General features: G+C 59.3%; 1 protein-coding gene and 1 non-coding gene across 8 annotated transcripts in view; both read right to left on the reverse strand.

Moving 5' to 3' along the window:
* Nucleotides 1-1,450: 1,450 nt before the first annotated feature.
* The window catches only part of AP1B1 (adaptor related protein complex 1 subunit beta 1), a 46,628-nt gene continuing 33,761 nt past the window's right edge, over nucleotides 1,451-14,317 (reverse strand). For 4 of the 7 annotated variants that reach the window (XM_037052446.1, XM_037052447.1, XM_037052449.1 and 1 more), the window contains 11 exons: nucleotides 13,941-14,200; nucleotides 13,102-13,303; nucleotides 12,258-12,278; nucleotides 11,495-11,638; nucleotides 7,253-7,398; nucleotides 5,376-5,505; nucleotides 4,996-5,080; nucleotides 4,239-4,325; nucleotides 3,987-4,141; nucleotides 3,295-3,303; nucleotides 1,451-2,440 (listed from right to left, as the gene is read on the reverse strand). In XM_037052446.1, the coding sequence (XP_036908341.1) occupies nucleotides 2,366-2,440; nucleotides 3,295-3,303; nucleotides 3,987-4,141; nucleotides 4,239-4,325; nucleotides 4,996-5,080; nucleotides 5,376-5,505; nucleotides 7,253-7,398; nucleotides 11,495-11,638; nucleotides 12,258-12,278; nucleotides 13,102-13,303; nucleotides 13,941-14,200 (1,314 nt within the window). In that variant the 3' untranslated portion in view covers nucleotides 1,451-2,365. The remainder of the gene's footprint in view (nucleotides 2,441-3,294; nucleotides 3,304-3,986; nucleotides 4,142-4,238; nucleotides 4,326-4,995; nucleotides 5,081-5,375; nucleotides 5,506-7,252; nucleotides 7,399-11,494; nucleotides 11,639-12,257; nucleotides 12,279-13,101; nucleotides 13,304-13,940; nucleotides 14,201-14,317) is intronic. The other 3 variants (XM_037052450.1, XM_037052451.1, XM_037052452.1) reach the window with 3 other exon arrangements.
* Nucleotides 6,641-6,737, reverse strand: LOC118991383 (small nucleolar RNA SNORD125). Its single transcript, XR_005067409.1, has one exon. It is a non-coding gene; the product is annotated as a small nucleolar RNA SNORD125 (small nucleolar RNA).

Here is a 14,317-nt window from a genome sequence, read left to right on the forward strand (position 1 = left end):
AAGACTGCTGGGTCCCAACGTGCTGGGCACCGTGTGGGTGGGAGAGGGCAAAATCACGGTAAGGTTCTGCCTACAACTGCTGAGGCCCAGCCACAGCTTGAATTGAGCAGGGAGGGGGAAGGCAAACCCAAGATGTTTGGCGATTGTCCAAGGTGCTCTGTACGACCAGGCCAGCCTTTCTCCCCACCTCACCCCTGGGGGCTTAGCCCTGGGCCTGAAGTCGCCTGTCAACACCCCACCGGGTGGGTGTGGCTCCCCTGCGCTCCCACTCCTCTGCCCTCAGTGGTGGAGGGTGCTGTCCCTGGGTGGCACAGCCGGCGGCACACTCACAGGGCATCTGAGTGGGCCTCCCGCGTGTCAGAGGGGCAGGCCACAGCGCAGGCCAGGGCAGGAGTCTCTCTCCTCAAGCACTGAAAACTCTGGTCCTCTAGTCCACAGGCAGAGGGAACGCCAGCTGCATTTTTGCAGGGCCTTTGGGGCCTGGGGCTCTCGGGTGACATGGGAACTAGGGCTCCGCAATCCAGGGCCTGGGCTGTGGTCTCCAGGACAGTATGACAATACCCAAGGGTCAGAGGTGGGACAGTGGAGGGCCAGGTGCCCCTGCTAATGCCTGGTCCTCAGGCAGCTGGGAAGGCAGCCCCGCATCAGAGGCAGGCAGGGTGCAGCGGCTGGGGCTGAAACAGGTCAGAGGTACCTGGTCCTTTCTCAGAAGCAGGCTGAAGGCCTACCAGCCATGAGGCACGGAGAACCCAGGGGCAGCTCTGCCGCTGAAGGCCCTGCCCAGGGACTGGCTGCCCCGCCCGCACACTACCCCCCCCTCCCCGCCCCCCGACAGCCGGGCCAATGCCAGGACTAGGGCTGCATTGCGAGTCCTTGGTGGCAGCTGGGTGGCTGTCAGCTTAGTGCCACACTCAGCCAGCTGCAATTGCAGGGTGCGGAGCCTGCCTGCCCAGACAGGCCTGGTGCGCAGCCTGCCTGCCAGAGCCCTCTCCCCCAGAGCTTCTCCCAGCAGTTTCCCTGATGGCAGGGAGCTGAAGGAGACCAAAAGGAACATCAAAAGGCCAACATCAAAAGGCCAGACGGAGTCTGCTGGGTAGAGCTGGAATCAGGAGCGGGAGAGGTGCCAGGGAGTCCAGTATTTAAGGGCAGGGCGGAGGGACGCATGCTGTGGGGGAGGGGCTGGCACACAGCCCAAGGGCTTGACCCTGGACTCCAGGGGGCCCCAGACCCGACCCGAAGAGCCTCAGGCAGGACCTGACACACTGGCCAGGGACAGGCTTGACGTCATCATTTTTATTCACTTTCTCTTTTTGAAAATAAGAGTAAACATACAATATATAGTCTCTATTTATATATATATTAGATAGCAGGGCTCAGAAAACCATCCTCAACCACTTGGAGGCAGTTTTCAATTCTGACATCTGGTGGAAAGGGAAAGAAGTGGCCGTGGTTGCCAAAAGCAGAATCTTTATTATTAAACAGCGGTAACAGGAGAACCTAATGCTCTGTCAGACAGCGCTGATGCCTGGAAGGCCAGGAGGAGGGTTGCAGACACTAAGGAGAAATCCCAAAGAAACCCTGGGCAGGGCACACCCTGCTTGCCTGCATTCTCCATCCCTCAGCCCTGTCTCTGCTGGGAGCCCAGGGGACACTGAGGAATGTATCATAGGCAGTCACGGTCCTCGGGGGGCACGAGGGGCAAGGGGGTGGGGGTGGGGGTGTGTGCAACTGCCAGGGGAGCAGGTGCCTGGGCAGAGCCTCTGGGAGCTCCTGCTGGGTCTTCCCCGTGCAGGTTGGCTCTTGGGAGGCCGTGGCTCAGCTGGCGTGACTGCTAGGCCCCAGGCTGGGTGGGTGCAGGGAGAGAGGGTAGGGTTGCAGGTCCTGGGAACCCCACACTCTGACAGAGTAGCTCTCCTGGTACCAAGGGGACCCTCCCTGTGCACCAGGACAGCCTGGGAGGGCCCATCCCATGAGGGTGGACTGTGGGGGAGGGCTGTTAACACCAACCCAAGAGAGACTGCGGGGCAGGGTGCTTCCTGGGCCAGGAGCCTGAGAAGGGAACCCTTGTACCTCAGGCATCAGAAAAAGAAAGAACTCTGGGTCACCCTGTCCAGCTTCTGTGACTGCTCTGTCTGTCTCCTTTGGTCCCCTCCTCACTGATCCTAAATATCAGCAGCAACGGAAGAGGGGAACAGGGGCACACTGAGGTTTCATTCCAGGAGGGGTGCTGCCCTGCCCTCAGGAGCAGGGAGCCTTGTAGGTGGCTAGGAGCCTTGCCAGGCCCCTCCTGGGAAGAGGCGCTGTCCCTCTGCAAGGAGCTCCTCAGTGGGCTGGTGGAAGGCTGGGGTGGGCTCTGGCCGGGGCCTCAGTTCTTGAGGATGGTCTCGTAGGCCTGGCACACGTGCTGGGACACCTCTGGTGCTCGGCACTTCAGGGAGAGCTGCAGGGGAGAGAAGGGTTGCCTCATTCCCAGGGCTCCTCTCGGGGAAGTCATTTACCAGGCTGGGAAGGAGCATGTGGGGAGGGCAGAGAGGGTAGGGACCAGATGGAAGTGTGGTGCGCACACGTGGCCTGGTGGCAGCAGTGCGGCTGGGGCAGATGTGTGGTGAAGGAGAGGGGGCGGCTGCCACAGCCAGCCGGGTGTGGACCAAATATACTTGCAGCCCACACACCTGCTGTCAGCCCAGCCACCCCAGCCCTCCGGCAAGCAACATGAATCAGCAGCCAGAGCTGTGAGGGAGTGCCTGGCCCCCACCCTGCAGAGCTGCCAGGTGCCCGTAGTCTATGGGGGACTGAGGTCCCTGAGGAGGCACGGGGCTTGGGTGGGAGCAGGTTTCTGCTCTGGGAGATGGTGGGGGCCCGCAGGTCCCTCCTGCTTTTCTGCACAGGAAGCAGGCCCAGCAGACACTTTGCAACATGAGCCTGGAGAACACAGGCAGAGGAGAGACAAGTGCCACCACCCTTTTGCCAGAATTGCTGCTTCTGAAGGGTGCACTTAGGAAGGGGAGGGGTGGATGGAGTTCCAGAAATCAGCAGCAGTGGCCCTGGGGGCCCCAGTCTCCCCTGAAGGGCTCTGTGCACACCATGCATGCTGGGAAGCACCAGGGTGTCCACTGAGGGCAGTGTGCCCTCCTGCCTGCAGCCTGCACATGTGTCTGCCTGGATTTGGGGGCCAGCAGGGTGAGGAGAGGCCAGGAGAGCCAGGGGTGCACCAGAGCCAAGCCAGAGACAGGTGTGCAAGGTGTGGCTGGGGAGGACGGAGGGGAAAGAAGAAGAGAAGAGCAGTCTGCTAACCTCCAAGTCCTGCACCACGGGCACCAGCAGGGAAGGTGGACATGCAGCAACCAAACACAGGGAGACCGAAATTACCATCACCGAAGCCACCGCCAAGCCCCCACCCACCCCCAGAGCCAACACCACCAGCAGGGCCCGGGGGGCAGTGACTGGAGGGCCATGCCTGCCAGAGACGCAGGCGCGGGGAAGGAGCAGAGGCTGGTCCTCTCGGGGGCCTGGAGCAGCATCCGGGCCTCCAGGACAACGACGCACTGCACAGAAACCATGTCCTGACTGGGCTCCGCCTCAAAGGCTGGGAAGGACGAGCTGCTCGGAATCACGGTCCTTCTGGGGGGCGCTCAGGCAGGCAGGGGCAGCTGGGCCAGGGCCTCCGCCCAGTTACGCTAACTATACTGCCTCACAGGGCCCATGTTTACAGAATCTTCTAGTTCAACTTACTGTTTTGAGAGCCAGTTTGGTGTTTTATCTGGGCAACATGATGGGACTGAGTTGAGAGCTTTCTAAGGTCCTTTATAGGGACAGAATTTGGGTGCTAGTTGGCACCAGGCTCAAAGGGACTCCAGCCTAGTTGGGCTAGATTGTCCCCCATCAGAGCTGCCCCCAGGCCTGGGATGGGGCAGGGCAGGAGAGGCAGCCTGAAACGGGGAGGCAGAGGCCTCAGGGCTGGCAGAGCAGGGGGGTGGGGGCCTCACCATGAAGTTGGGGTTGCCCGGCTGGATGCGCAGCTCCGCCAGCACCCAGATGCCGTTGGTCAGCTTTAGGGACTGGTAGAGCATGTCCTGACCCTCCACGTTCCTCTTGGCGACCGTGAAGATGTTGCTGCTCTGCAGCCTGCTGCTCGCGGCCTCTGGGGTAGAAAGTCCCCTCAGTGAGCGGCAGGGGAGGGACAGGGTACAGGCCAAGGGCAGAGTGGATGGGGTGGGGGAGGTGCTCAGGAGTCCTACCCGCATTGAGGGGGCAGTCTCTGATCTGGAACTGGGCTTCGTTCTCGTTGGGAATGTCCTTCCATGTGGCCAGGAACATCTGCCGCTCTGGGGACAGGGGTGGGGAGGAAAAACAGGACCCTGATAAACTCAAGGCCGCTCGGTAACACCAAGCAGGAAGTGGGTCTGCCGGGACGCCGAGGACCGGCAGGAGCCCCACCACAGCAGCTCCAGGAAGGTGGCCAACCCTGCCGCCCCTGAAAGACGCCGGCTTCCTGCTGCGGGGCCTGAACCCCTCTCCCCAGCACCCACGTCTGCTCTCTCCTCCTGCGCTTGCCTGGGCAGCCTGCTCCTTAGTCAGCCTGTGTTACAGGGTATGACTGAGAGGCCAGGGAGCCAAGTGCTCCACGTAGCCCGGGCTGGAAGTGAGCCCTCTGGGCCCTAGGAGAGTCTTCTCAGGGGTTTGAGCCAGGGCACAGGAGCTGGGCATCGGGTGGGAGGCATGGCCTGGGCCCCCTGCCTCAGAGGGCTCAGGGAACAGCTGTTTAGAGGCTGAGTGAAGGCAAGGCCGAAAAGCAGAGCTGGAGAGTACACGGCACGCCCCCCGAGGCAGCCACAGCTGGCCTAATGAGACCCCGGGGGCCCCATAGAGGTGCACCCTCACTCAGGGCTCTGCTGAGAGGCCAGCTGACTCATGGACTCTGCTACTGCTATGGGACAAAGCCAATCCGTCCAATCCATCCATCCCAGGGACCCCAGGGGTGACTTCCCAACTCACCCATCTTCCCGTCTTCCACAAAGAGGATGTGCAGTGGGTACAAGGTGCTGAAGTAGAAGACGTCAATGTTGTTCTTCACAGCCACCTAGAAACAGGGGGCCTGAGTCCATCCCTGATGCTTGGCTCTACCGCTGAGGCCCCAGGCAGGGTCCGCTCCCTGTGCCCGTACCTCCGCAGACTCCCTCACACGCCTTCCCTGGGAGCCAAGCCCCTTCATCCCCTCAGATCAGACCTCCTGAGTACATCTGTGACAAGGGCACGACTCCACAGACACAGCACTTTGCCAGCACAGGGCAGGCCCCAGACCTCCCCACGGGGCTCCTCCTCTGGGGTGGGTGTGCGTGGAAAGACCGAGGTGCTTGGTCCCGCCTGGAACCCACCTGGAGGTTGTTCAGAGGCTCCATCTTCATGACTGAGCCTACCGTGTTGAGAGGCAGGGAGATCTCCACGGTCTGGTTGGGGCTGAGCGGTGCGTGGACCTGGAGGGGGGCTGCGGGGGCCAGGCCAAAGCTGGGGAGAGAGAAGTCCCCGTGGGGATGGCAAGGGGAACAGGCTCCTTGGGCCCCAGAGCTGGGGCAGCAGTTGGCAAGAAGCCTCTTCAGTAAGCCTGCCTCACCCAGGCCCATGCCCAAGCCAGAAAGACAGACTCCTACCCGCCCCTCCACTCCTCAATGGCCACCTGGACAGGAGGACAGAGTCTCAGGCTGGCTGCAGCCTCTGCCTCACAGGGCTAGGCACTGGGTAGATCCAGGTGAGCATGGCCTTGGCCCATCCTTCAGAGAGCGCCATCTAATACCAGCGGCCTATAAGCTTCCTTGAACCGCAAACTCAGACTGCCCAAGTCACTGTTGCCAATTCCCACCTCCCAGGAGGAAGCTGACCATCCCACGTGACACACAGGTTTTACTCTCTGGGTCAGAGCTGGCCATGGCCAGAGACACTTGAGAAAGCCCTGCTTCTCGGGGAAGCAGCATGGGGACCAATCGGAAGGAGCCCCGTGAGTGTGAGAGGTTCCCCTGCCACAGGCCCCAGGATGCTATGTCACCACGGTACTAAGGCTGCGAACTGAGTGTCTGACGTTACACCAACTCCTATCCGCACAAAAAGAGTGACAGGTGTATAGCCCCGCTTCCAGATGGAGACTTGGGGCGGTGGGTAGGCCCATGCCAGACCCCTTGGGGTGAACGGCACTGCTGAGATCCAGAGCTTAAGCTGCCTGACCCCACCCCGTGTTCTGCCCGCAATGGCAATTGGGCCTGCCTGAGACACAGCAGAAGGCGACACAGGGACGCTCAGACCCTTGTGGTGGCCCAGCACTGCAGGCTTTCCTGGAGCTCCGCCACTGCTGCTGTGTGACCTCTCTGAGCCCAGGCGTCATCACGTACCGAAAGGGGAGTAATGGCATCAACCTCACTGGGCTAGCAGGGGGCTCAGGTGAGACAACACTGTGAAGCCCTTAGGACAGGACCGAGAAGCTACAAAGTTTTCAATACACAGTGGGTTTGTCATGAGCGACCACTGGGACCATCCCTTGGAGCTTGGAGTGTTTCTGTGGCCTCCAGGTCCAGGTGAGGCTCGGCAGCAGAGCACCTGCCCCCTCTGGTCTGGCAGAGGGTCAGGACCGACCAGCCCGCAGGCCCTCCCTGAGGAAGCAGCCCCTTCAGTCAACTTCTTAGAGGCTCAGTTTGCTCATCACTAGAGCCGCTCAGGAAGAAGGATCATCAGGAGAGGCTGCCCGGGCTCCCCCAGAGAGCTGGGCCTAGCCGGCTGGGTCCACAAAGACCGTGACTGAGCCAGATAGCAGAGCTTCCCCAGCGATCCCCAGTGTGGGGGACCAGGTCGGGGTAAGGGACCTGGAGCCGCCAGTGCTCCCAGAGGCCCTGACAGTTTAATTTTGCCACATAGGGGCGGCTGGCAGGCAGGCCTTCTCCTCGTCAGCCTTCTCAAGCTGGGGGCAACTCAGGCCTGGAAAGGAGGCTCCAAGCTCCTGCCATGTGGAATGTTTGCCAAAGGCAGGCTCCTCAGCTGGAGCTGAGGGTTTTGGGCAGGGGAAGAAGGCAGTAAACAGAGGAGAAACCCTACCCCTCTGCCCAGTACCCTGGAGTGCACATTAAGGGGGGAAACTAGAGAATTTTGGCCTGACGTATGGTTGTGAGGAATACCCACCTTCACCACAGAAAAGGTGCCAGGCCCCTGGCAGCCCTCAGCCCTGCGGTCTCCAGCAAGGGCTCCTGGAACGCTAGCCCGGGGAGCTCACCTGTTGCGGTTGAACTGGATGGCGAAGTCGGTCATGACCTGCAGGGCCTTGTTGGTCAGCTGCAGGTCCATGGAGATGGAGCCCACCTGACGGGTGAAGGTGCCTGAGATCTCCAACCCTTTGGCTTTCATGGCTGGGAGCCAGACCTGCAGGAAGACGGTGGGGACGGAGCTGGGGTTTGCCACTTCCCCAGCACTCAACAGCCCACCTGAGGGTCCTTCCTCAATCTCCTCTGTCCCCTGAAGGTGGCGCCCCCAGGTTGAACACCCCTGCCTCCAGCACCGGGGAAAGACCATGTGTACCTCAGGAGAACGATCCTGTATGGCCCGCCCATGGCCGCCCCCACGAGAGCCACTCTGGGCAGGGAGGTGCTCAGGGTGCCCAAGGCTGACCAAGTCTTCTGAGGTCAAAGAAGAGACACTCAGGAAGCAGGGCTGAGGAGGGTGAGGACGCAAGCCAGCCTCCTGATGAGCCAAGGAGAGTGGAGAGCTCAAGGCCATCCTGGGCCTCGGCCAGGGCCTCGGGCCTCCCTGGCCATCACTGCCTGTCCTCTCCTGCAGAAGGCGGGGCTGGCCTTTAACGGTTGAAACTGGTCAGACCAAGGACAGTACCCGAGAGGACCCCTGGCCTGGCAGTCTGCTGTTTGGCTGCCTTTGTCATCTGAGTCTCAGCTTCAGAGCTGCCTCCTCAGGGGAGCCACCCCCAGGCTCCTTCCCTAGTGGTATTCAGGGCACGTTTGCTGAGCAAAGAGCTTGAATTCAAGCCCTGCCCATGAAGAACATCTACTGGAGCCAGCCTTCGGACATGCAAACGCCTCTCAGGTCTTTGTTCTCACTCGGATGGCTCACGGCAAGGGCGAAAGGCTCCAGCCCCCTCGGCAGCTTTCCCAGCATGTCCCACGATAACAAATGTCCCACCATCTCTCAAGTTGCCAGTACCTGGAACCTCAGAACCACCTGTGCAGTGGCCCTCAGCCGACCCTGACTCCTAGGCCACCACCGTGCAGCCAGAGTCCTGTCAGTGCCACCACCTCCAAACTGCTGCCAGGTCCCAACTTCGTCCCTCTCTCCAGGCGTCCCCTGTGCCTGAGCTCCCATCAGAGTTCACAAGGTGAGATGCCAGCCACCCAGGGGCCGGCCCAGTTCCTCTTTCCCTTATTTCCAGAGCGGCTAGAGTCCCCCTTTAATAGGTGAGGCTGATGGTGGCACCTTAAAAATCTCTCCAATCCTGCAAGCATTTGCGCTGCCCACGGCTGCCACAGCCTGATGCCTGCCATCCTGGGCTCGGCTGGTGCCTGCTCCGTTAGCGCCCACACCCACTGCTCCGTGTGGTGTGTCCCAGAGCCCACCCCTGCTGTGCTGCTAACCCTGCTCATCCTTCGCATTCCCTGGACAAATCTGACAGGGTGACATCACATGGCTTTGGTTCTCCACTGTGACCTGGCAAATAGCACTTGGAGGGCGTAAGTATGGTGACTTCCCTGTGCCCTGCCCCTTCTCTAGGCCTCCTTTCCCAGGTTCTTGTAGAATCGGCTCTCTTTCTGTCACTGTGCCTTACTGCTGAGGGTAGGGACTTCATCTCTTGGTCACTGTGGGTTCATGGAGTCTAGCACTAACCCTCAACATTTACTAGAAGAACCAATGAACTGTCACCACCCACTAGTCCAAATGCTTGAGGAATTTCAAGTTCTTGTGCACAGAGAGCCTCATCCCCTTAACTGGGAAGGCAGGAGAATGTGTTTGTCCCTACAGGCAGGGAGGGCAAATGCACAGGGGACAAACGATTCTAGGTAGTCACAGCACTGTTAGGAAAATGTAGACAACATACCTACTCCTTCTGAAGAAAGAGCACCCACATCCAAGAACCTCCTGTGCCTAAGAGAATGGAAAAAGTCCCACTCATATTGTAAGGAATCCTCTTCCAGGCAGCCTGCCTTGATTCCTTCTGACCTGGTGATCCCCTGACCTCTCATTTCAGAACTCATTGTTGGTACACCCACCTGGCCCTGCACTAAGACGAAGCAGTGATAACATCTGTTACAATGAACACAGAGCTCCCTTAGGGTCAGCGCCCTGAGGGCCAGCTCTAGGCTTTGTATTCCTGGCAGCTCTGCAATGGAGGGTAAAGGCCGGCACCTGCAGGACTGCAGGAGAGGTTCCTGCTCTCTGTCACCTGGTGCACCTTCTGCCTGTAACACTGGGCTTCTAACACACATGGGTCAGCCTCGTGCACCAGTATAGCCAATCTGTGTAATAATTAGTCAACTGAACACTTTTTACATCGCACCATGTCTATGCATGTTCTCTCCACTCCTACTGATTCTGACAAACCACGACACAAAGGCAAGCACTCAGGACGTTTTAGACACTTTGCGATCTGATCACATAGGAGTTAGGAGCACAGATTTTGGTGCTACCTCCCACTCCCTGCATTCAGTTTGCATCAGTCACTTACCAGCTATGTGACCTCAGGCAAAAGCACTCAGATTTCTCAACCGCAAATGGGAATGACAGCACCATAAGGCTGCTGGGAATGACCGGTGGGATGGGTCCGTGCCACACTTGCGCAGTCCCTGGCACAGACGTGTGCGGCTGCCAGCGCTGGACATGCTGTTTGCTGCGGACCCCTCAGGCCCAGACCCTGCCTGGGGGCTCCAGGCACCACTGCTGCAGGCACAGCTGGCACACCTGGTGAGGCCAGGGCAGGTACTGCCTCACAGCTCCCTAGTCATGATAAAGATGTCACTGTGCCCTTGAACCCCAGCTCTGGGGAGGGGAACTTGGAAGAGAAAGAGGGGCCCTGGCTGGGGACAAAGCAGTAGACACGGTGTCTGACTCGTGTCTGACTTGAGTGTTACGAGGTCAGGTCAGGTCTGTCTCCACTGGCAGCTTCCCTGACGGTCAGGGTGCAGCCCCAACCCTGCTTTCCTTAGTGCGCGGCCTGCATGTCTGTGCACCCCAAGCTCAACCCTCCTTCCCTTGCCCTTCTCATTTCAGAAAATAACCCCTACCTCACCCTACTGCCTGAGCCAGAGTCACCCTCCTTGGCAGCCCTCACATCCTGCCAGTCCTACCTCTCGGGGAGCTCTCCAGTCCAGCTTCTTGCCTCCACCCCCAAAGGTGTCCTCCTCGTCCAGGCTGCCTTTGGCACGCACCACCCTCCTGCCAGTGTGCTCACCGGGCTCCTTGTTCCTGCTTCCCCCTGCCAACCTGGCCTCCGCACTGTAGCCAGAGCCATCTCTCTCAAGCACCAGCTTTCCGATGGCTCCCGTTGCACCAGGATTGAGAGCAGCCCCTCAGAGTATGGCGATGCCAACCTCACCACCTTCCTTCCTCCCTAATTCCCCAGATCTCTGTCTAGCCAGGTGTCTCCAGAGGGCACTGCCCCTTGGCAGCATAGGAGGCATTTGTGGGGGATATTTAGGCAGCACCATGGTGGGGAGGCATTGTTTTCAGTGGACTGGGGTCAGAGATGCTGGACATGCTGCCCAGGGTCAGCAGTTCCCACAATGAGCAACTGCTTTGCGTGCGTTTGACATTCCCTAAAACTGCCAGAGCTGAACTGTGGTATAAATCAAGGGAAGCCTGTTCTTTGTTTTGTTGGAACCGGACTGGGAGTCAGCCACCACTGCAGCTACACCACCACTGGTGGCACCCGTGTGGCCCTCACGGTGACTCTTCCCTGCTGCCAGCAGCCAACGACTTCATCAGGTCTTCTGGGGTGAGTGTGCCCCCCAGCCTTTTCGACATTGAATTACACTATTTTCTTCCTTTTCCTCCATGCAGTGGTAGCATCTTATTATAAAAATTGTATGTGCAGGTAGGTGCCCAGCGCAGATCTCACTTAAGGGTAGGAGAGGAAGGGGTGTCATAAAATGTCTATTATCGACGAGAGGCCTTGGGTCGGGCAGCACTGAGAAGCACTCCCCCAACTAGACGGGACTTCTGCCAGTTCCCTGGAAGGGTGCATGCTCCCCCTCACCTCTAGGCTTTCCCATAGGCTCTGCCCCACTAGGCCAGGCTAATTCTGCCTGGATCCGCAGGCCTAAGCTCCCGGTCCCTGCTGGGATGCCTCTCCCTGACCTAGCATCTGTTCCCTGTGCTCCCACAGCCCCCAGTGCTGCTCCTGGAGCCCATCCCTGCTGGCCTGAGCAGAGTCTGTGGAAGAGGCCATGTAAGGAGCCTTGCACCCCAGTCTCTACCTTCTCTCTGCTCCTGCCACAAGAAGGGGCATGGTACTTACTGCTTTGGGGGCCACATATGATCCTGACAGGGTGCCCACGCCACTGGTCAGGTCAAAGAGGTCACTCAGGCCACTGCCCATGGGTGCACCTAAGTTGGCTGGTACTGTTGCTGCTGGGGGTGTCACGAAGTTGGGGCCCCCGATCTGGAAAGGCAATGGAAGGCATCAGAGGCAGACAGGGTCATCAGGGACCTGGGATGAGTGTAGCCACCTGGCTCTTTAGAAAACAAGGGGGCGGGACAGGAGGGGGTCCCACAAGGCTGCTGTCAACCAACTCTTAAGTTGCAGAAACAAGACAGAGTGAGGTGGGTGAAGACGGGCGGAGCCATCCCATGCCCTGCAAATTTCAAGCCTTGGAGGTGACCTCTGGGAAAGCTGAGGACACTTGCAAACCAATAGTCAGCCCACGGATAAAAGGGGTACCAGAGGCACACCTTTGTGAGGGAGCTGTGCTAAGGAGATAGGGGTGTGCCCTCCAGGATATCAGAGAGTGGCCATGGGACAGAGAGGACCAGCAATCTTCAGGATGAAAAGGCAACTTTGTCATAGGGTAGTGAGGACGGGATGAGGGGTTCATGGATTGGGGGGCCTGGTGGCAGCTGGATGCCAGGCGGTCAAAGCAGAGGCTGCCAGGACACTGGAAAGAAGGCCAGTCTCTCAGCAGGGAGAGACTGCTTGGACATCATCTGACCCTTGGGATGTTAGACCAGTGCTCTCAGGAGGAGCAGGGACGAAGGCTTGGTGACGCAGGGTTGAACCGTACCCCTTCAGGCTCATCCCCCATCTCCAAGCAGAAGCAGGCAGGGTGAAGAGAAGAGGCAGCCACATGCAGAGAGAAAAGCCAGGAAGGAAGACACAGAGAGATGGGAGGAGGGGAGAAGGAAAGAGAGAAAAGATTAGTCACTGCTGCCCCATCCCAGTCGAGTCTGGTGCAAGGCTGTGCCAGGCCTAGAAGGGGCCCAGACTATTTCTATAGTGAGCACCACTCCCTTGGTTATTACCCCACCACCCACATCCTAGGCCACAGCCCTTCCCACCTCTTCCTGTGTCACGGGCTTGGGAGACCTGAGTTGGGCATGCCTGTGACAGGGGCTATGCTACCCCCTCTACCTGGTTCTACCAGCTGCCTGATGAAGTTCCTGGGAGAGAGCAAGGCCAGTCTCACCACCCCACTGCTACAGGGGAGCACTGTCCCTGTCCTGTAACGGGCCACTCTCAGCCCTGCTAGGCTGCTGTCCCCAGCTGCAGCAGGGTGGGGAGATAAATGGACACAGGTCTGGCTCCTGCAGCCTCACAGGGCCAAGGCACCTGTAGGGTCAGACTCGGGAAAAGGGGACGGACTGGCCCCACACTGCCCGAGGTCTCTTGGGGCTCAGCAGCCCGACAAAGGGCTAAGTCCTGTGCCTGCCATTTGACAGCTGTGCTCTCTTGGAGGGAAAGCCTCCTGACCCCTGTAAGCCTCAGTTTTCTCACCTACAAGCAGAGAACTACAGGGGGGCCTTCACAGGCAAAGGTACCTGGTTGGTGCCTGGCACACAGAGGGCATTCAATGATTGCTTCTCTGAAGTTCATTACCACTGTCATCCAGAGGAGCTCCCAGGACATACCAGGCTGTCAAGGCCACCACCAAGAAGGTCCACGGCTCCCATTTGCACCGAAGAGGTTGCCAGGGGTGGGCCAGTCACTGGGGGGCCAAGGTCCAGGTTGAGGAGGTCACCCAGCAGGTCACCCTGGGCAGGAATGACATCTGGCTGCTCACCAGAGGGTGGCCCAGCAGGGGCAGTCTCAGGGCTCTCTGTGCTCTCGTTCCTTTGTGGACACAGGAGGGAGAAAGAGGATCAGAAGGGCTCAGGGAGGTCTGAGTCCCTAGTCTCCAGGGCCCTCCCGGGACAAGCACTGGGTCTCCTCACGGTCTCACAGGGACTGTACATGCCTTCCCATCCTTCCCGCCCCCCTGCCATTTTTCTGCTCTTCAGGAGATGCAGCTTCACGGGGATGAAAAAAGAGAGAGGACGTCTGTATTTCCACTACTCAGTCCACTCTTCAGAGAAGACTGGACGCCAGTGCCCAGAGGGCTGGGCAACCAGGCCAAAGCAGCCACCTGGGAGTGGCAGAGGAGGAAGGTGAGAACAGCGCTCCGGAATCAAAATCGGGTCCGAGCCCAGTTCTGCTGGCTGTGGGATGCCACACCAGGCACTCGACTCTCTGTGCCTGCTGTGCTCATCTGTCAGGTGGGGACACCTCTCAGATTCGTTGTCAGGATCAAATGAGATCACCCAGTCAATGCCTGGTGAGTAGGAAGCATTCAGTAAAGGCTGCCAGAATTATAATCTTCCTCAGCCTCAGGCCCTGCCGGAGGACATCACACAAAGCCTGGGCACCCATGCTGCTGAACTGAGAGACCCGGCGGGAAGGCTCAGCCTGGCAGCGGGCCCACTTCACTCACGAGGCAGTGCGGGGCGGCAGGCTCTTATGCACAACGCCCCGGCCTCCCTCCACGAAGGCACTGGGTGGCTTGTGATAGACGGAGGCCAGTGTGCCGATGTAGCAGATGAGCTCGTCCAGCAGTGTCGGCTCGATGAGGTCTGTCTCTTCTGAGATGAGTGGCTTCTCCGCCAATACCACCTCCTTGGCAGCCACTGGGTCTGTGGAGAGCAGGCGCCAGTAGATGTAGCCACGGTCCCGCAGGTCCGGGTTGTCGGAGTCCTTGGGGAGTAACGAGAAGCTCATGAAACTCAGAGCAGAGGCACTGGGTAAGGGGAAGGGGACGTGTGTTTAAACACACATGACCCAGCACCCGCCTCCCCCCGCTGCCGATTTTCC

Source organism: Sturnira hondurensis, unplaced genomic scaffold (assembly GCF_014824575.4).
Source record: "Sturnira hondurensis isolate 20B ecotype Veracruz unplaced genomic scaffold, ASM1482457v3 Scaffold0007406, whole genome shotgun sequence".
Lineage (NCBI taxonomy): Eukaryota > Metazoa > Chordata > Mammalia > Chiroptera > Phyllostomidae > Sturnira > Sturnira hondurensis.